The 21,463-nt window shown below is 34.8% G+C and overlaps 1 protein-coding gene across 1 annotated transcript; it reads right to left on the bottom strand.

Moving 5' to 3' along the window:
• Positions 1 to 256: 256 nt before the first annotated feature.
• AFP (alpha fetoprotein) lies at positions 257 to 19,305 on the bottom strand. Its single transcript, XM_055296228.2, has 14 exons — positions 19,221 to 19,305; positions 18,353 to 18,404; positions 16,971 to 17,103; positions 14,485 to 14,696; positions 13,187 to 13,319; positions 12,160 to 12,257; positions 10,484 to 10,613; positions 8,301 to 8,515; positions 6,504 to 6,636; positions 5,832 to 5,929; positions 5,106 to 5,244; positions 2,949 to 3,172; positions 1,658 to 1,790; positions 257 to 320 (listed from the first exon to the last, which is right to left on the bottom strand). Exons 1-14 carry the CDS (start codon positions 19,303 to 19,305, stop codon positions 276 to 278), a joined length of 1,830 nt encoding a protein of 609 aa, XP_055152203.2. The 3' UTR covers positions 257 to 275.
• Between the last annotated feature and the right edge of the window lie 2,158 nt (positions 19,306 to 21,463).

The raw sequence follows: 21,463 nt of genomic DNA on the forward strand, positions 1-21,463 counted from the left end.
ATATCAGAGAAACATTGGATGCATAGAAAAGTCTTCTGATAGCATTTGTTGAAGCCTTTTAAATAACCAAAAAGGATTTTGCATAGTTGAGCCACTAATTTAACATTGTGTGCATAATTTTGTTCAAGTGTTTCTAAAATAAACTTTTTTTGAATTCCATTTATTTTTAAGAGAATTAATGGCACTCCTCATGATCTATCTCATTATGGATTGATATTTCTGGAGAAACAACATTGTATTCAGGCTTGTCTGAATGTTTTGTTACCTGAAGTAATTTAAACTCCCAAAGCAGCACGAGTTTTTGAAATCAGTTTTTGTCCCTGAAAATTAAGAATAAACATAATCAGATAAAGAAATGATTATACCAATCGTATAGTTAACACTCTACAATCCGGGGTGAATGCATAGGTTTGTAGATTAACTAAGTTAAAAATGAAGAAATACATCTCTGATGCCAACAATCTAGGATAGTAAAAGCCAGGGAGAAAACAATATTCATTCATATCAACAGTTTTTTTCTATAACAATCTCTAAATCTATGCCTATTCTCACTCAATCTTTCCCCTTCCCCTACAAATTACAAGTTATTAGAAATTAAAAGGTTTGCAGATAAAGCATTGCTACTATTTGTTCATGTTCTCTATATCTAAATAAATGTCTTCTCAGATTAGAGAACATTAATCTTCTTGTGTCATGTTTTTCAGAAATGCTTCATATCAAATCTGTTTTACCAGTTTTATCTAATTTGGTTATCTATGTCCCACCCCACCTGATCCCACCAAACACACACACACATACTGATAATTATATCACTCAATGCATCTAGTTATATTATTTATAGAAAAACTCTACATTTCTAAATATATCTGTCTTTGGATTTTACTTGGTGAGAAAGGTAAAACTGACAAAAAGGCTAAGTTATGGAATATCTTTTTAGAGTATAGTGTTGCTATATTCAAATATATGTAGCAATACAAACTAAAGATTTGTAAAATTTAGCCAATTATCTTGATTGTGATAATCATTTCACGATGTATAAATATATCAAAACATCACATGTACACCCTAAACATATATAATTTGTATTTGTCAATCATGCCTCAATAAAGCTGAAAAAGGGTAATTTTTTAAAATGTTAGGTAGAATTCCCAAGTTAAAAAAAAATCTAGCTAATTATCCAGCTAAAATTACTATGTAATTAAAATAACTTCTAAGTACTACTCTGTTGATGTACAAAAGCAAGCTTCTAAATGAGTTCAAAAACTTTTTCTACAAATATTCTCCTAATACTCTGTTTGCATAATTAATTTGCTATTAAATCCTTTAATCCATTTAGCTGAATTGATCAATTTTAGGCCAGAAACTATCTAAGTTACCGTCAATTATTTATACATTCACTTTATGGGTTTCTCTACTAGGAAATAAATTAAAATTACGAATTCTATTAATATATTTTAATATTATAATTCTTCCTAATATTAAGTAAGAAAATGTGATTATTTTTTAAATCTTATAAAATCCTTCAGTCTGTTTCTCAATGAAATTTAAACCTCTCTGAAAATATTTTAAAGTTACAAATTTGTAAGATCTTCCTTTCATTATCCACTACAGAAAATTCCATAGCAAGTATTTTGAGTATGAAATGAGCTGCATGTACCTCCTCAGCAAAGCAGACTTCCTGTTCCTGGCCTTGGCAGCATTTCTCCAACAGGCTTGAGAAATCTGCAATGACAGCCTCAAGTTGTTCCTCTGTTATTTGTGGCTTTTGCTTCACAAGGTTAATGAGAAACCTGTGATTTAAAACAAAATACAAGAGAAGTCTGTTATGCAATGCTATTTTTCTACAGCCTTCCTAGTAGAGAATTTTCAGAACCTAAACCCTTACTCCATCAACCTATCACCAGACTGACCACACACACCTTGTCTAGTACTTCCAGTAGAAAGACTGAGGCTGCAAACATGCCAAGTGTTCCACCAGCCTGGAGTTGTGCAGGTTATAAATGGAAAACTATTTCATACTTGACCATACTTATGTGTAGTGGAAGGAAATCTTCCCCCACCCCCGAGGAATATCCTTTCCTGTCCTGTCTTCTTAACTATGTCTTATCCACACTTACAGACCCAGATCCCCAAATCCTGCCCATCCAGCTATCACACCCCTTATCTGGGCATTGGCAGCACTAATTGCCTGCACTACTCATTTAGCAAGCCTTTCATCTTGGACTTAGACCAGAGCAACAGGAAGTAGACCAGAGCAACAGGAAGTAGACCAGAGCAACAGGAAAAGCTTGCCAGAAAAGGCAACATTCTTATCATACCTTGAAACATACCTCAGACTGTGATAGGGGAAAAAAGAGAAGAATGGGTTTTCCGATGAAGGAAGACTATTTACAAAACAAGTGAGGATTAAAATGCTTGGGAGTTTGAAGAACATAAGCTCCATTGACTTGCATGACCATCACCATTACAAAAGAGCTCCCACAATGAACTGAAACGTACATGTCATTTCTTAACGCCCAAACTGCATGGTTGAATTAAATAAGATGGTTTATTCTATTCTCTTCAAAGTGTAGATAGTGTAAAAAAAGATTCAATGATGTGTTTCCTGTGCTTGGAATGGAAGTACCCAAATTTGCTGCAAAGATACACTCTAATTCCTCAGAATAGATTGCCCACTTTTCCTCAACCCCCAAATACATATCACAATAATAGTTGCAACAGAGATTATTTTTACAAACAGGAAATTGTCCACCCTCGTCAATTTTTCTAGACCTGCTTCCCCAATGAGACTGTGAAGACACTGAGACAAAACTATTTTCAAAGGCGTTTTAAGTGCTTTGGGAATAATGCTCTGTTAGTGAGCCCAATAGCGTTAGGTGAGTGAAGAAGTCTCAGTTACCCTTTGGGGTTGTCATTCTTTTCCATGCTAGCAAGTAACAGTTTCTTACTCTTGCTTCATCGTTTGCAGCGCTACACCCTGAGCTTGGCACAGATCCTTATGGAAAATGAACTTGTCATCAGAGAATGCAGGAGGGACATATGTTTCATCTACCACCAAGCTGCTGAAGCATGGCCTCCTGTTGGCATACGAAGAAGTGCAGCACTGGCCAACACCAGGGTTTACTGGAGTCATTTCATGTCTGATACATAAGTGTCCGATAATAATGTCAGCCTGGTTAGGAGAATGAGAAAAAAAGAAGGAGATTGGGCATTAGTCACAAAGTTGGTTCCGTTTTTCAGAAAACTGCTGCAATAATTTCTAATGTCCAGCAATTTATAATTCATATTACAGGAAAATTTGCTATGTAGGATCATGTGACACTATATTGTAAATTCCGGCATTTACCCATTTGTTTGGGCTAAGCCTTAGCATGTAGCAGCAGATGGTCCATATGTGATGTTGAGGATAGTCATTTAGCTATTTGTGTCAGCTATTTGAAGCATGCTTCCAGTTACATACACACTTCTAAAGGACAAAAGTGTCTCTGCCTTTATGTTTCCCATGTGTATTTAGTTGAACTTTCCATTTTTCTTTTGATAATCACTATCTGAAGGTAAGAATAGCACAAACTTACATCTTTTATTCATATACATATACACATGTATACACTTACAGCTAATATATCATCCTAATTGAAAAGAAATAGGACCAATTTTGTGGGTTTTTAAGACTTTCCTAATGTAGAATCTTGCTACCTTGCCTACTTCGGAGATATTTCTTAATCACCTATTAATAACTTGTAATAAGAAATAATATGTTTTGTGTGCACTTTATCAGACTAGTGCTATGTGAGTTATGCAGATTATCTTGCTTAAAACAGCTGTCGTATGAGGGTGGTATAATTTGTATTCTCAAATGTCAGATGAAAAAAACTCAAGCTTAATGACATAAGTAGCTTTCCCTGTGATACAACTAAAGAATAGTGAAGGCTGGGCGGGGTGGCTCACGCCTGTAATCCCAGCACTTTGGGAGGCTGAGGCGGGCAGATCACAAGGTCAGGAGATCGAGACTATCCTGGCTAACATGGTGAAACCCCGTCTCTACTAAAAATACAAAAAATTAGCCTGGCGTGGTGGCGGGCACCTGTAGTCCCAGCTACTCGGGAGGCTGAGGCAAGAGAATGGTGTGAACCTGGGAGGTGGAGCTTGCAGTGAGCCGAGATAGCACCACTGCACTCCGGCCTGGTCGAAAGAGCGAGACGCCGTCTCAAAAAAAAAAAAAGAATAGTGAAAGTAGAATGCGGTTTTAGGCTGGTGGCCTCCAGAACATACACTCCTGAACCATTACACCATCCTACATCCCTGCAGCCTCCCAACATGGGGAATTCAACAAACAATTCAGATGACGTTTAATCACAAGAAACTCTCCTTTTACTCTTAACCTTTGGGGAAAAATTTTACTACATGAAGGCTAACAGCAAATAACTACCCATTATGAAAAAGAGGAAAAGGGATAAAATAGTTAGACAATTTTGTTTGCAATTATGACTTTATAGGAAAAATATTTTTAATTCAGCCTGTAATCTTATGTATGACACTAGTGACATTAGGAAGTAAAGAATATTGGCATTACTGACTCGAAAGTCATTTTACTATTCAGAACATAATACTTATCCTGTGCTGTAGCCTATACCCCGTGAAAGGGAACAAATTATTCCTGATGTCATAATAATAATATTATACTACAAAAGGTGAAAATATAAATATGGCTAAAATAGCATGACTAATTTTAATCAAAGATAAAGCTTTTTAAAACCTCAAAGTAAGCATATGAACAAAAAGCAGAAATTATGAGTTGAAGTTATGAATTATGAATTAAGTTATGAATTATAAGTTACGTGTTGGTCATTCTGTCTTTCCGATATATAAAGTTGGCTCAGATGTTGTTGACTAAACTGGCTGCACTTCCACCAGCTACCCTGGAGGAATAGGAAGCATGGCCGTATGCCAGCCATCCAGAGCTGGGTTCTCACACCCCTCCAACCGTGACTAATCAAACAAGCCTCCTAAGGCCGTCTCTACATCTTTCCTAGAGGGGAATTATGGGGCTATTTCAAGTCAAACAGGGCAGAAATGAGATGGGACTAAACCAAGCAGACACTCACCGCTCCCTCGCCACAGGCCAATAGTTTGTCCTCACTGAGTTGGCAACAAGTGGCTGCTGTGGCTGCCATTTTTCTGGTGATGGCCATCAGCTCCGATGAGGTCAGCTGGGGGGCTTTCTTTGTATAAGCAACGAGAAACCTGAAAGAAGTATTTTTTAACTAAGTCCTGCTGAGTCTTTCGTGAGTTTTTAGCCGCCTTGCTTCTTCTCACAGACTCTCTTCTCTCATGCCAGAAGACATCAGGTCAGCTCGTTTGTTTCATCTACATGGTATTTGAACCAACTTTTGAGATGCATTTACTCTAACACCCACTCCCTGTCCTCCTGTTATAGAAGCATATCACAATGAAAAAGCAAACTCCAGGCAGACGGCTGACTTGTATTGTCAACGTCGGAACTTCATTGATTTTAACTGTGATCTTTTGGTGCTTTAACTAGGACAGACTATGACAGAATGGATATCTTTACTGCAAAAATTTGCACAGTATGGGGAACTTAAAGTCAATACCACAGATCGGACTTCACAGGTAATTCTTGTTGCTTCCAAAGGAGGAGAATGGGGAAGGCTACATTCTCTTCCAGAATATCGGGTAGTCAGATTACACTGACTTCCAATCTGAAATACGAACTGAAATTAGAGTAGCTATGAAGTTGCTAATTTGAATTTATATTTCCCTTGTCTGTTAATAATTTTAATTCACTAAAAATACTGTTTACAAAAACATACGCATTTTGTAAGTAATATTCTCCTAGTTTCTGGAAGAGGCCACAGCTTCGCTTTGCCAATGCTTGGCTCTCCTGGATGTATTTCTGTAATTCTTCTTCCTGAAAACGAAGAATTATTACATATACATTTTTCTCTTCTTGGATGCATAACTTTGTATATAAAATTGATCAATATTATATACTATTATAAAACCAATCAGAGATTTTTTAATATTAAATATGGTAAAGTGTAAATTTTGATAATTAAAGAAAATGGATTTTGGGGAAATTAAGTTTAACACTTTATGAATCACAAAATCATTTAATGGCAAAACTCAATCTTTGGATAAATGGTTACAGTCTTTCTGTACCAAATTCTTGCCTTTCTGAAGTTATCCAAAAATGAATAATGAATACTACCTTTATTTGTAGATCAAATAACTTTTGGTTAACATTTTTATTTCTACACTTGATCTTAGCCAAAAGGCCGAGAAGCAATTAACATTTTTATTTCTAAAGCAAGCCACTAGCTGCTGACTGGTAGTTAATAACAGCTCAATATCTAGACAACTAGTTAATAGATATAACTGGCTAACAACTAGTTAGCAACTAGAGGCTTTCAAGCAAACAGCATTTTTAACAGACGATATCAATCCAGTTTTTCATACTCCCCTAAAATTCTAGAGCAACTTACCCCGTTATCTTGGCATTCAAGAGGGTTTTCAGTCTGGAAACACTTCTCCAACAACTCCTGATATCCTTTAGCAACTCTTAGAATTACTGAGACAGCAAGCTGAGGATGTCTTCTTGAATATTCATGAACAAAACTGAAATATGTGGAGAAAAATATTTCAAGTTACTGGAACTAAGAGACAAAAGGAGCCATCACTTCTCCAGTTATTCCTATATAATATGGCATGTGGAAGTTAAATTCAAATAAATAAACCTGAAAATCAAATATGATTTGAATTATATGAATGGCAAAACTGTTAATACAGTCTGTGATCCTTCAAATTGTCTTTTAAAATGGCTTTTTGTTTTCTCCTGCATCTCTCAATTTGACTTTTCAATTATAGACTTTATATTCATTTATTCAACAAATATTTTTCCAGTGTTTACTCTTTGCTAGCACTGCTTTAAGCAGAACGGACTCAATTATGTGTAAGATAAATACCTGCCCTCTGAAAAGCACACATTATAGGGAGGCAGAACAAATAAACAAGAAATAGGCCATCTCATTTCAGTTAGCGATAAATCAATGAAAATAAGTAAAGATGAAAAAGAGAAAAAAGGATGATACCCAAGGTGGAGAGGCCACTAACTTTGTGTGTTGTCAAGAAAATTCTCTCTAGGCAGCTGATATCAGAACAGAAATCAGCTGAGTGAAAGAAGCCATGCAAGTATCTGGGGGAAGATCATTCCTGGCTAAGAAAATTCTACTGCAAAGAACCTTTGCAATTAAAGAACTGCTTCTATTAAACAATTAGATTTAGATGTGCATGGATGTGTAAACTTAAAGGTAATTCTTGACTTTACTAACGGTATTCCCAGATTATAGGATTAGTTCTGTCACCAATAAGTTGTCACTATGTGTCTCTTAAATCTGAACTTTATTCTAGCTTACATAATTTTATTTAGCAGTGCAAACAATGTGTGAATGTTTAATTTTAATGCAATAATAGAGTAATATCTTCAGACAATATTAAAGAGAAAATTGGGCGATTATTTTTATTACTACGTTAGAATCAGACTTTTAAATCTAGAAAGACCCTTGGAAATTATCAAGTATAATGTCCTAAGTGCTGCACAAATCCCTCCTCTAATAGTGTCCATAGTTACATACTACACAATGAAGGAAAACGTATTAACTTGATTGCTTTCTTCCCTTAAAGGCAAATAGAGTGAGAACGTGACCTATCAATTGTATTAAAACAAACTACTGTACTGCAAATGTCTCTAAACATGTTTTGGTTTTCTTAAAAAATATAAAACATGTATTTAATACATAGCCAATAAACTGTTCCTGTAAAAGGTCTTCTATCTAGCATTATCTATTGTGTTATCTTTTGGAGATCAGTTTTTTTTTTTTTTTTAACATGCGTAGCAAGAGTATATTCTTAATCATGAACTCTTCTTATTACAAAAATATCCATATCCTATTTGAGAGTTCAATGGTGGCCTTGATATGAGTAATCTTTACAGGATGACAATGCTTCTGATTCCAAAGAAATTGATGTGAAATAAAATTCAGCTTCATAAGCAAAGCAGTTAATGAGTCACAGTGGTGAACCCTTCACCGTTATACAACAAATCCCATTACTTATTCCCTGGTTATCTACTTAAATCTATTTTGGCTCAGAACATTCTAGCCAAATATCCTCACCTATTGAACTCAGAAACCATAATCATCACTCTCCATTTCAACAACACAAATCTGTCAGCCACATAATCATTTTTACTTGTATGAACATACATTTACAGAGTGTGTTACCTTGCCAAGAAGATATTTTTTTCCCCTGAAGAAAATTGGTTAAAATCTCTATCTCCTAAAAATCTGTTTAGATTTGGAGATAAACCTTCAGGTTTTTCATCATTTTCTGCATGAATTATACATTGACCACGTTCCAGTGTGGTCAGTTTGCAGCATTCTGTTATTTTGTTTGACAGAGTGTCTTGTTGAGAACATATGTAGGACATAATTTTTTCCTGCAACAGGGAAAATAAAATATAAGTTTTAAAGATTTATTCTTTAATAAAGGATCTCAAAGCCAGCTTTAGAAAAAGGAAGAAAGGGAAGGGAGGGAGGGAGAAGGGAACAAAGAAAGAAGGAAAAAAGCCAGGAAAGAAGGAAGGGGAAAGGGAAGTAGAGAGGGATGGGGGAAGGAGGAAGGAAAGAAGAAGAAAGAAGATATTTTAACTTGTCTCCCATTTTAGTGCTTTCTCCCCACTTTTACCTTTTCTCATTCCTTTCCACTCACCTGTTTGTTCAATTCTTCTTTCCATAGTTGTAAGCTAAACCCTATGTTATTTTAATTAAAAACCTTACAAATAAGAGGGAAATGTACTCAAATAAAATAGGATGCATGTCGCTATATATGTTTCTATTAGCATTCAAATTTGCCACTAAACAACACTTGCAACTGATGTCATGACATGGAGAGCAAACTTTCTGCTCCATGAGAAATTGCGTAAGAATGGTAATCATCTTTATCAGAACATACTGCAGTGACTGACTATGACCTTCAGAGGGCAGTCTATAGATAATAAAATGGCAATGCATCTAAGTGGCCAGAGAGAGGCAGAGCTTACATATACCTGTCATGGGACTGAAAATTCTGTACATTCTCAGCAAAGACAATTAGAACCCATTATTCAGCTATCAAAATCCAACTTATATATCATACTGAAATTAATGTTTCCACTTTAAAGAAAAAGAGTGGTTATGAGCTCCAAAACTTGAAAAAACTAACTTTTTAAAAATGACTACGAGAAACAGTAAAATTGTCATTTCAAAATGGGAAAATGAGCTCAAAGAAAAACAAAATATTTCTTGTTGGTTTTCCTAGTATGCAATACTTCTAGAAGAAAAACAAGTAAAGTAGTACAGTCGCCTGTCAGGCTGCCTCCTCCCACTTCTTCCCCGGCTCCCCAGGGACTGTCATTCTCAGGCCTCCCCTGCAGCCTCGGCTTCTCTGACTTCAAGCATCTCAGCTGAATTGCTATCGGAGTGGGCTAAAATGAGCATTTTACATTCACTTTCAGCCTTCTGGAAACCATAGTCCAGTGCTGGTTATCAAGCCATTTGAGTACCTAAGAGCAGTAATTTTTAAGCTCCTTGGATTTTCATCTCTTTGGTGTGTCATGGGGCCCATAGAGAGAGAGTAATCTGAGGGTCAGCAGTCCTCTCTTGTAATATCTAGGAAGTCTATGGTTAGCCAAAATAAGCCAATGCCACACTGCTTAAGTCACCACTGACTAGAGCACAGTCGAGAAACTGTTGCTGGGTTTTTTTAATTTTGTTTTCTAATTCTCCAAGACCCCTTTATTCACACTTCTCTTTGGCATGGCTAGCTTTTTACCTTGTAGAACAGTTTCTTGTGCTATTTTTATTGCATTCGTTCATTTAACAAACTACTATGGAATGCCTTCTATGTGCCAGGCATTGTGCTATGGAGATAACAGTAAACCAAGGCAGTCCCTAACTCCAAGGAGGTCACTGTCTTATCTCTCCTATCAGACTGTGAATTCCTCGAGGTCAGCCTGTGTTTTTACAATAAGTGTCTGTCGTAGTGGCTAGCAGATAGAAAGTATTTAATATATATTTATGTGTCAAATGAAAGAATAAATGAATGAAAAAATAAATACATTAAAACTTAGTTTCTTCCCGTCCTCCAAGTAACTATGTAGAAGCCTTCTGAGAAGTTCCCATGGTTTTTTTAAAGTAAGAAATAGATGGGCCTTGGTTTCACAGAAAGGGGTATAGCTAAAGTGAAAGCCAGGATCAACAAAAGATGGTTTAAGTTTTACTACCAAGAAGTCTGCAAATTTAAGAAGTCACCTAGTTTACATACTCCGTAACCAATTCAAGTCAAACAAACTTCTCCCTTTTAGAACGAGACAAAAAGAAAGAAAAGGGAGTGAAAATCATCCTTTTTAAGAAGCAAGACTCTTCACCCCATCCTGCAGACAATCCAGCACGTCTCCTCTGCAACAGTGCTCATGTACGTGGGCCACATCCAGGACTAGTTTCTGGATTTCAGTAAAATTAACTTTGGTAAACTTCTGACTCAGTTTAGTAACAGTTCTAGGGGAAAAAAAGAAATTAGAAATTAATTTCTTGGTTATCTGTCAAAATAAAATGGAATTTATAGAGTATTACTACAGTAGAAGTTTCAAAGAGAAACAACTGAAATTCCCTTGTTGTTTAAAAAGAAAAGGAAACATGTTTTAAGGCTTGATTCCAGCCGTGTCTTTCAAGGTGGTAGCTCTGTAAACTGTGAGCTGGCACCACAAATGGTTTAGAAGTAATTTATCTTTTCCTAAAACATGTCTTAAGAGTTAAGGTAAATTATTTTTGCCATTCAACCCTGATGCTGAGCATTTGTATTGAGTGGACATAAAACTTTAAAAGGATAAACAATTAAGAAATGGAAAATTCCATGGAAATGAGAACCATTTTTTACTGGGGTAAAAAATACTTCTGAGAATCCAGGAAAGGAGGCGTATGTGCAAATCAATGAAATGGGACAAGAAAGTGGAGCACATGAAACATTTCAGGCATACCAGTGTGCCAAGAGAGTCATGTGGCCAAAAAAGAAGTAAGAAATAAAAATTTTGGTTTCCTCTGCATATTTCATTAAATTTTAAGAGTTGTCTTGGTAAAACCACCGTTCCTAGAGAAAATAGTGTTACTCCTGCTTCTGATAAAGATGGATCTTCTCTATAAATTTAGACCACTTAGCTTTCACTTATGGATAGCAAATGATAAGGTTATTATAATGCTATCTCAATTTCTATTTTGTTACTAAGATAAATTTTTAAAAAGTAGGTCATAAATTAATCTTTCAATTTCTAATTGAGTTGGAGGGTAGTTAAGGCATAAATCTGACTTCTTACAAGAAGAAATTTCAGTCTTTTGAGCTAATTCCATTACTAAAAACTTCATTCGAGATTTCCATTGTCTACAATATGTTTTAACGTGTTATTTAACCAAACAGCAGTCAAATAAACTCTGAATATATATACTCACTACTATTTGATTAGCAGCTCAGATATTTTCACATACTAGAAATGTTTCATCATAAAAGAGTTGATAATTACTTTAAGTAAGTTATATAATTTAAAATGTTCTTTTTTCCTGACTAGATTCTAATATTATTGCCTCAAGGGAATATTTTTATGGGAAGCAATAAATGCTATAAAGAGCCTTATAGAAGATTAAGAAACACAATTAATGTAAAGAATTTCTTGTTAAGGCAAAAGTTTTAAATGATACCCAGTGAAGGCTGACTTATTTTGTAGAAGAGCTAGAAAAATATGGTCTAGTGATGAGGTATACTTTGATGGCAGACCAGAACTTAAGTGTCTGAAAGAACAGGTAAATAACATAAACTTTAAAAGTCTTTTCTATGTATTATCTCAGCCAGGCTTTAGTAAGTGTTAAACTGACTTATCTGTTAGCTTCCTTCTGACGCTAAGAGTTCATGGTTCTAATCCCATTAGCCCTCATCAAAGGGGTCACAAAGGGGTCTTCATTCTCTAAAACAGCAACAATTAGAAAAACAAACCCAAATTGCAAAATGGTAGTCCTATAGCTCTCATCCTCTTCCCTAGATAGAGCTTGAACTTACATGGCTTGGAAAGTTCGGGTCCCAAAATTTTTCATTACTGCACATGCATGTTGATTTAACAAGCTGCTTTCTCTTAATTCTTTTGTAACTGTTGCTGCCTAGATGTAGAGGAAACAAGATGTCACGAAAGCATGTACTAACATTGTCTTTACGAGCTCTAATATTTAGAAAAACAACAAGTACAGGTAAAATGAAATTCCATAAAATATGTTTTTTACTAAAAATTATAAATCTCATACATTATCACAGAATGTTATTGACTCATTTATTCTTTTAGGTTAGTTTATATGCCTCTGTGCCAGACAAATTTACTCAAAATACCTTGAAACAAAAACATAACTGTTATACTGGGGATCATAAATGAACAACTGTACTTTTAAACAGCTTAAAGACAAATTGAAGCCTGCTAATTTCTTCAATGTCTTCTCAGTTACAAAAAATACGATTGTATCACAGCTTGACACTGAGAGTAGTCACAGTTCTTATGAAATTTTTGTTATAGGACTGCTGGTAGCAAGTAGCTAATGGTGGATATTATTCTACCTCTCTAAACCTAAAAAAAATTTCTTCTCTAAACCTCTTTCCTAGTTTGTTAAAGGACAAAAATACTTACACCTCAAATTTGTTCTAAGGTTTAAAAAAAACAGTGACTATAAAGCATTTATCATAGTTCTTCATTTTTTCTCTCTCCTCTGCTCCTCCTTTTCTCCGTTTTCTTTCACTTACTCCTTCCCATTTATAGCACCCTCTCTTTCTCCTACTCTCTTTCTCTCTGTCTGTCTTTCCTTGTTTATCCCATCAAACTCACTTCCTTAATAATAAAATTATTGTTGACTTAATGAATAGATAATAAAAACCAGCAAATCCAGTTTTGTTCACACGAAGAATATCAGACTGCTGAACTATTTCTCTATTCCAAAAATGATACTCTCCACATTAAGCACGTTTTCATTTTTAACTTTGTTTTGTTTTAATGAGTCATAGTCAGACTACAGTATTAGTTCAGATATCCACCCAAATATGATACCTTTGTTTGGAAGCACTCAACTGCATTTTCAGCTTTGCAGCAAGATGGAATTATTTTGTCATAGCGAGCAGCCCAAAGAAGAATTGTAGGTGCATACAGGAAGGGATGCCTTCTTGCTATCTCATAAATGAATCTGTGAAATAAAATAGAGCTAGAAGATTTATAAACACCTAAAAATAGGACTACTACTGCTTGGAACTGGACTCTGGGATTTATTTAAAGATTCAAATAACAACAACAAAAAAATGCATTTGAATTTGTGTTTACTGTGTTTCTAAGGGGAAAATCATATTTTTTCCACATGTTATCAAAATTTTCCTCACTAAAGATCCTTGGGGGGAAAAATATCTGACAGATGGTACCAGATTCTATTATGAGAAGAAAATAGGCAGACAGGCTAACCATGATTCTTATTAAAAGGTCCTTTTCAATAAGCCTGCTCAGATATGTTTCAGGGATCAGCAAAGCCAGACTTCTGCTAAGTGCAACAGAAAGATAGGCATTTTATCTGTTGTCAGTGCAGAATGGGGTTATACACCTGGATAGCCACCATAGCAGAGATGTTCTAAGGGCAATCTCTCTATTTATCTGGTTTAGGAAGTAACAAGGAAGGCAGAAGTGCTGAAGAGTTACATACAGGCTTCTCCAACAGAGAACCTGGGGTCAAATGTACTAACTGTGTGCCCTTAGCCAGTTGTTTTAGTCTTCCAACCTTCAATTTCCTATCAACAAAATGGGGGAAAGAAGAAGAATGAAGAGGAAGGGGAGAAGGAGGCTTCAAAGTTTGTTTTTGAGTGTTAATCTGATTCTCTGTGCAAGCAGACATGTTTCCACAACATCCTAAGTGTTCAGTAAACCTTTGCCATGTCTGTGTATCTTGACCATGCTTGACCATGCTTGGATCTCTTTTATTTCTAGGCAATTTGGTGAACACAAAACACCAATATACGGCTCTGGAAAGCATCAATTTTGTGCAATACTAATATATTCTTGAACAAGGTAAAATTGAGAGTAGAACGGGTAAAAAGAAAAAAAAAAGTGTATATCTCTCAAGGGACTAATGGAACCTCTGGTAGGTTTGTCTTGTGGTCTGTACTACATCTAGCGTGCTATGGAAACAAAGTTACACTGAATGTTGCTCTCCTAATTACCTTGCCCGGGACCTCAGCAGACACAACACCAGAGAAACATTATACCTCCTACTGGGACTACATGAGTATACATTGCAAAAATACTAAATTAGGCTTGCCATTGCTGTGTTTCTGAGGTTTGCATCTACCTTTAAACTGGATCCTTACTTGTTCATGAATGTCTCTCTGTCTTCTTCATATGCTTCACAACTTGTGACAGGTTCTGGAACTTGGAAAAGTGGGATGGATGCTGGAGTGGGCTTTTTGTGTGCAAGAAAACAGTTATGTCTTCCCTCTTCACTTTGGCTGCAGCAGTCTGAAAGTCCGTACTTTCCCAAAATTTCTTTCTCATGGCAAAGTTCTTCCAGAAAGGCAGGTAGCTATAAGAAATATTTTATGTTTGCTGAAAGACAACTGACTTTGCTTTAAAAATCTGTAAGACACATGAAACATTTTCTAATGTCTAAAATCAGAACTATAGACTCTGAAAAATTTTCCATACAAATTCTAATGTATTTTGTTTTAGCCTGATGAAATAGATTTCTTTGCTGCCTTATGGAAAATGAAACTTTAATCTCCAAACAATAAAAGGAAAATAGCCATGCAATCTTTTGTTTCTCTTTCCCAATTTTGAATTATTTTATTTTTCCTTTTTGTGTTATCAAAAATTTGGATTAGGATATATAAGCTTTTATAAATATACAAACCATGTTTCATGGACACAGGGAGGGAAACAACACACAGTGGGGCCTGTCAGGGGGTGGAGTGCAGGGAAGGAGAGCATTAGGAAAAATAGGTAATACATGCTGGGCTTAATACCCAGGTGATGGGTTGGTAGGTGCAGCAAACCACCATGTCACATGTTTACCTATGTAACAAACCTGCACATTCTGCACATGTACACCAGAACTTTAAATTTAAATTTAAATAAAAAAAGAAACTGATCAAAATAATATTTTCATGATTCTCATTAAAGATGTAACTTTTGGAACTGCAAATACATATGTATATATTATGGTATATACATACATACATATATACACACACACACACATCCCACATTTCAGACATAAAAGCTCATTTTACATGCCATCCTTACAAGACAATAAAAAACTGCATATTATTTTCAATTATAAACAAAAATGATTTTGAAATGAAATAATGGTTGGATTTTGAACTGGAAAAGTGATTAAAAAAAAAACTTTTCTTGGTCATAATTACATGTTTAGCTAAAATGTTTTAAAATGTATGTGCTTCCTCCTCTGTGACTTACTCTTACCAAACCCAGATGACAGTACCAATATTCCACAGAAAGCCTCTGAGGAATACATGTGTTTCATGCATCTGAGGGAACTTTTATGTGGCTTTTATAGCTGCTACAGTAATATTTAGAGAATCCTGGAAAGCTTACATAAGATTTCTAATTCCCAATAAATCAGCGATCTGTAACATTACCTTGAACCTCTAATTGGTTGTAAAGTTGCAATAGATAATGTATTCTGTGTTTTTTATACACATTTTGAAAAGATTATCAAAACAAGACAAAAATAAAGATGCAAAACAGAAATTTTTGTCGAATCATAAATTTCAAAGTTGGAAAGTACTTAAACTATATCCTTAAAAGAGCATCTCTTCTGTGATATTCCAGGTACATTGTCTTTCAGCCACCTAATTAACCCCACCGTAACAGAGTATTCTCTGGGCATGTTGTTTTATAATTGGAGAGTTCTAATCATGTAAAATTTGTTTCTATGTTGAGATAAAATAAGTAATAATAAATATTATTTGTTGAGCTTCTACATCGAAATATCCTTATACTAAGAAAAGTATTTAGTGTTTATCTAAAATTCAGATTGAACTGGGTATTATGTTTTGTTGTTGTTTGCTAAACCTGGCAACCCTAACCATGTGCTATGCATCTTGCATTCACTATAGTTAATAGTGTAATGAAGCTACTAAGACTGTCAATTTTAAGCCAGATGGTCTAGTTCAAATCCTGGCTCTGCCATTTGGTGGTTCCCTTAAGAAAGTTACTTAAATTCTCTGTGCCTCAGCTTCCTCAACTGGAAGATTAGCATATATCTTCAAGGATTATTTTAAATGTTTAATAAATAAATATAGGTAAGCAAAGCTGATATCCTGCCCAGAAGCCTCAGCTAGCATTCCTTGACTCACTGGACAACCATTCTGATGCGTCAGTGCTATCTATCCCCTATGTCATAAAATATTTTTATTATCAATATACACATTATGCTCCCTAGAATAATGCCAGTCACATTGTGTGTATAATAAAAGTTAGCTACTATTACCGTTATATCAGTTTCCATGCTAACTTTGAAATGGGAGCTATTATCATCCCTTATTTTATAGATAAGAAAACTGAAGCTCAAAAAAGTTAATATGCCCACAGTTATCAAGATAATTTTATTTCAGAACCTTAGCTCTTAGTCATCATATTTATATGGTCTCTTTATTATAGCTACCTATTGTTCTCTTCTGCCCTCTTTAGCAATTCAGAATGCATCTAATCCTTCTTTCATACAATAGCTCTTCAAATATTTAAATGCATTTTTCACTGCTATTTTTGTATCTTCTCTTCAGCATGCTAAATTTTTGTCAAGTATCGCAATGCTTTTTTAAAATTATTCACTCACCTGGTTTTCTAAACACCCTGCAGACTGTTCATCTCCAGTGGGTTTCTCAATTGCAGTCAATACATCTTTCACCATTTTGCTTACTTCCTTGTAAGTGGCTTCTTGAACAAACTGGGCAAAAAATATGGTAGCCCTGAAACAAAAATACGTGTGAATCCTTAAGGAACAGACCTGTAGCAAGCTTATTTTTCTCAAGTATAGTTTTTCGTTTGTTTGTTTTGTTTTCTATTTATGTTGTAATCTGTTTGGACATTTGATTTGTAAAATTATGTAAAATTAGCTTCTAGGTCATCCGAGAAGAAACTTTAGTCTTTTTCTTGTTTTCTTTTCCCATAAATATACATATAGATGTTAAAAGCTAAAATAAGTGGATTTCCCATAAGAGTGGTTTCTCCTTCTGTGACCATCCATCTACTGTAATGTACCCATAACTGAGGGTATCTACATTCTTTATGGTTACTTTTAAATTTAAGCAAAAAAAAAATTGGTAATTAGACAGACCTCTAGCAGTGTCTACTCCCAGTATGATCAAGTTCTAAAACCCAAGACTACAGTGCTCATGTACTGACTCAAAGCAATCCTTATGCAGATTTGGATGTGCAAGGAGTAACAGCAACACACTACTTTAAATTCTTTGTTAGAAATTTAAAAAACGGGCCGGGCGCGGTTGCTGAAGCCTGTAATCCTAGCACTTTGGGAGGCCAAGGTGGGTGGATCACGAGGTCAGGAGATAGTGAAACCCTGTCTCTACTAAAAATACAAAAAAATTAGCAGGGCGTGGTGGCGGGTGCCTGTAGTCCCAGCTACTCGGGAGGCTGAGGCAGGAGAATGGCGTGAACCCGGGAGGCAGAGCTTGCAGTGAGCCGAGATGGTGCCACTGCACTCCAGCCTGGGGGACAGAGCCAGACTCTGACTCAAAAAAAAAAGAAATTTAAAAAATGTGGAATGGAAAGACATCCAAGAGGCTAACATACTCTCCACAAATAACAGAAAATAGAATATTTTATCACCTATGGCTTGCTGCTAAGATTTAAATAGTATACAGAAAAGAAAACATTATAATATCACCCTGTTGGTACTGATGAGAAAAATTCCTGAATTAGTATATGGCTGTCACTGATCAGACACTAATTTTCAGTTTCTAAAATCTGATTTGGTTTGACTCATGGGATTTCAAGGAATCGAAAGGTTAATGTCAAAGACATTAGTCAACAGTTTAACCTCTTCACCATCAAGTTGATATTCAGTATGAGTAACTTTTCTTGAAATTCTCCAAATTGCTTTTGTGCTTTTAAGAACTCACAGGGGTACCCAAATTTATTTAAGTATTTACTTATCCTTGCTTTACACATTTAAAGTACATTTATATAAGCAAAACTTACAGGTCAGCTAAATTTATCTCTGCAGTGCATTGATAAGAATCCAATATGGAAGCTGGAAAGCAAAATAAACTTTATGAAATGTGTTTTCAATTGCAACCAGGAAAGTAATCATTGTTACATATGAATGTATTTCAGTTAGAACTGTACAGTTTCAGAACTAAAAGAACATTAGGGATAACCTAAGCATCTTAATTTTATACTTGAGAAAACTAGGAAACTAAGGAATGAAGTTAACAAGCATAATTTATGGTAGACCTATCACTAAAATCCAGATTTTGTCTTCCAGTTGTTTAGTTTTTCCCTGTACTGTAGTGCTGTAATTGTCCTGAAAGTCAAATGGTTAAAAATATATTTCAGGCATTCTTTTGAACATAGTTATACTACAGTTTGCCATTCATATCCCAGTCACAATGTTTCTTCTTCAGATCATTAAATAATGACCCATTTTTCTCTATTAAAAATAAAGATTTTATCTATTTTACTAGTCTGAGGGAGTTTTCTATGTGAAGGAGCATAATTCTGGCTTCTTCACATATAAAATTTTCTTTATATTCACATATATGTACATATATATGTATATATATAATTTTTCAAAGTTAATACTCATACCAATTAAATAAATGTGTAAAAATTAATTCAAAATGAAACATACAAACCATTCATCCATTAAACACTGCTATAATTTTGTAAATCTCTTGTAAAGTTACACGTTTATCTTTCATTTAAATATATCCACCAGTTAAATATTTTTTCTCCATGTGGAATAATAAATATGATAAATAAATCAAGACAAATGAATAAATGCAAATTTTATAATTAAAAAAATTTTGATATAGAGTAAAGACAAGAAAAACACAAAATATCTCACCTATTCCATATTCATTTCTATGCAGTGTTCTGGATTCAGTAAAATTTAGTAGGAAAATTAAAAAAATTGATTCCACCCACTTCATGGTTGCTAGTTATTTTGTTATTGGCAGTGGTGGAAGCAGAATATGGAAAATCGTGCTGAAATTCTTTTATACTCTTTTCAGGCAATGCCTGTTAACTAGTAACCTTTTGTTGGTATATGTGTTACTTTATGGTATTTCCTTAGGTTGAAAATGGGACATTTGCCAATAATTAACAGCATAGCGGTTATTTGTATTTTATGTTCAAGGACACAGACCTCTTTGGGGCAGAAAAAAAATCTTGCAAACTTATTTTATTTTGCAAATATAACAAATATTCTCCTCAAACTACAGAATATTCAAAGAGATGACTTGTCCCTAAGTTGCAGAATAATTAATTCCTCTCAAATTAAGTTAATGAAGCCATAAAGAAAAGACACCAGATTTGGTATGCAATTCATCTAAATACATTAATTCTTTAAAACTATTAAATGCCTATCATATGCTAGGCACACAAGATATTGTCTGACCAATTCAGACTCTTCATTTTGCAAGTATAACAAATATTCTCAAACTACAGAAAATTCAGAGAGATGACTTGTCCCTAAGTTGCAGAATAATAAATTCATTTCAAATTATCATTGCTTGATAATTATGTTGTCATTGTTTAGCTCAGAAACACTTTTCACTTAATATGTATGTCAATAAGGTACATTTTAAAGTATTTAGTATGCTATGTATGGCTTAACATAGAAAACTTAGAGCACAAGCCCTAATAAACCAAGTCCTATAATAATTTTATTTGCCCATGTGTCTTTATGAAGTGGGTCAGCTGCATCATTCACTTAGCAACTCAAGATGATGATGTTAATACCAAATGATGGATGCTAAGAGTGGTTCACCTCCTATCATCCCTGTCTATGAGGGTTCCCAATCTTGGCTACACATTAGAATCACTGGGGGAACTTTCTGAATTCCCAGTGCCTAGTCTGTAACCCAGACCAGTTAAATCAGAATCTGTGGAGTTGAGACCCAGGCACCAGTATTTTCTAAAGCTTCACAGGTGTTTCAGTATTCTAAAGGTAAGATTATAAAATCAAATAACCCACACCAGGAAATAAATTAATACGGTACATTCACAAAGTAGGGTGATATACAGCCATCAAAATAACTTTGTGGAAGAATATTTAATGAAATGGAAATATGCTCATAATATATTGTTAACTGAAAAACAGGACAAAACAATATAGAGAGAGTGGTCTCATTTGTGTATCGTTGTACCTCCTCTGTACCCCTCCCACCCTCTAAAAAAAGTGTTGAATAAAAGACAGAAATAATGGACAGCAAAGTTTTAACAATGGGTTTCTCTAGATGGTAAGATAAGTGAATTTAATTCTATCTCTCTCTCAAAACTTCTTCAATGAAAGAGCAGTATGCAATTTTAAACATGAAATTTTTAAATAAGCTAAGTACAGTACTTAAAAAGTAGATCATACTGCAAGCTACTAGGGCACACATTTAAACAAAAAGGGTTTACCATCAGTAGCACTTCCAGCAAATTCAAACATTTATCATAGTATAAACAAGGTCTTCAATGCTAATCGCGTACAATTCCCATTCATTTGTTAGTTTTTGTTCATTTTCTGCTATGTGTGTCTCTCCTAGGTTTTGTCTCCTAAGGAACATGTTAACAAAACAGGCCTTGCTCACGTAATCTCCAGGAAGAGGTAGCACCATCCTTGTCTATCCGTGATTCCAGGATAGTATCTACAAAGTGCAGTTTTTCTACTCTTCCTCAAGGGAGACTTTACTCAAATATATGAAAGTCAAAGTAATTGTTATGAAGGAATACCTGAAAAGCAATAGTCATGAAGTATTAGTTATGAAGAACTGAAATAGAGTTTTATGAAGCAAACTATATAAGCTTGCCCAAGCATGGGCAAAATATCCCAAAGCCTTTCACAGTGTCTGGTTCATAGTCAGGACTCAGTAACATTTGCTGAATGAATAATAAATATATTTGTTCCAAACATGGGTTTAACGTAGAGAAAGGGGTTACATTTGGCAAATCCCAGATTCTATAAAGTCTGAAATCTTTATAACTTTACAAAACATATTTCAGGTTTTCTGATATATAGATATAGATACAAATATAGATATAGATCTATAGATATAGACATATAATCTTCAAGGCCAAGTAATCCAATCTGATCATCTTATC

Source organism: Symphalangus syndactylus, chromosome 10, assembly GCF_028878055.3.
Source record: "Symphalangus syndactylus isolate Jambi chromosome 10, NHGRI_mSymSyn1-v2.1_pri, whole genome shotgun sequence".
Classification (NCBI taxonomy): Eukaryota; Metazoa; Chordata; class Mammalia; order Primates; family Hylobatidae; genus Symphalangus; species Symphalangus syndactylus.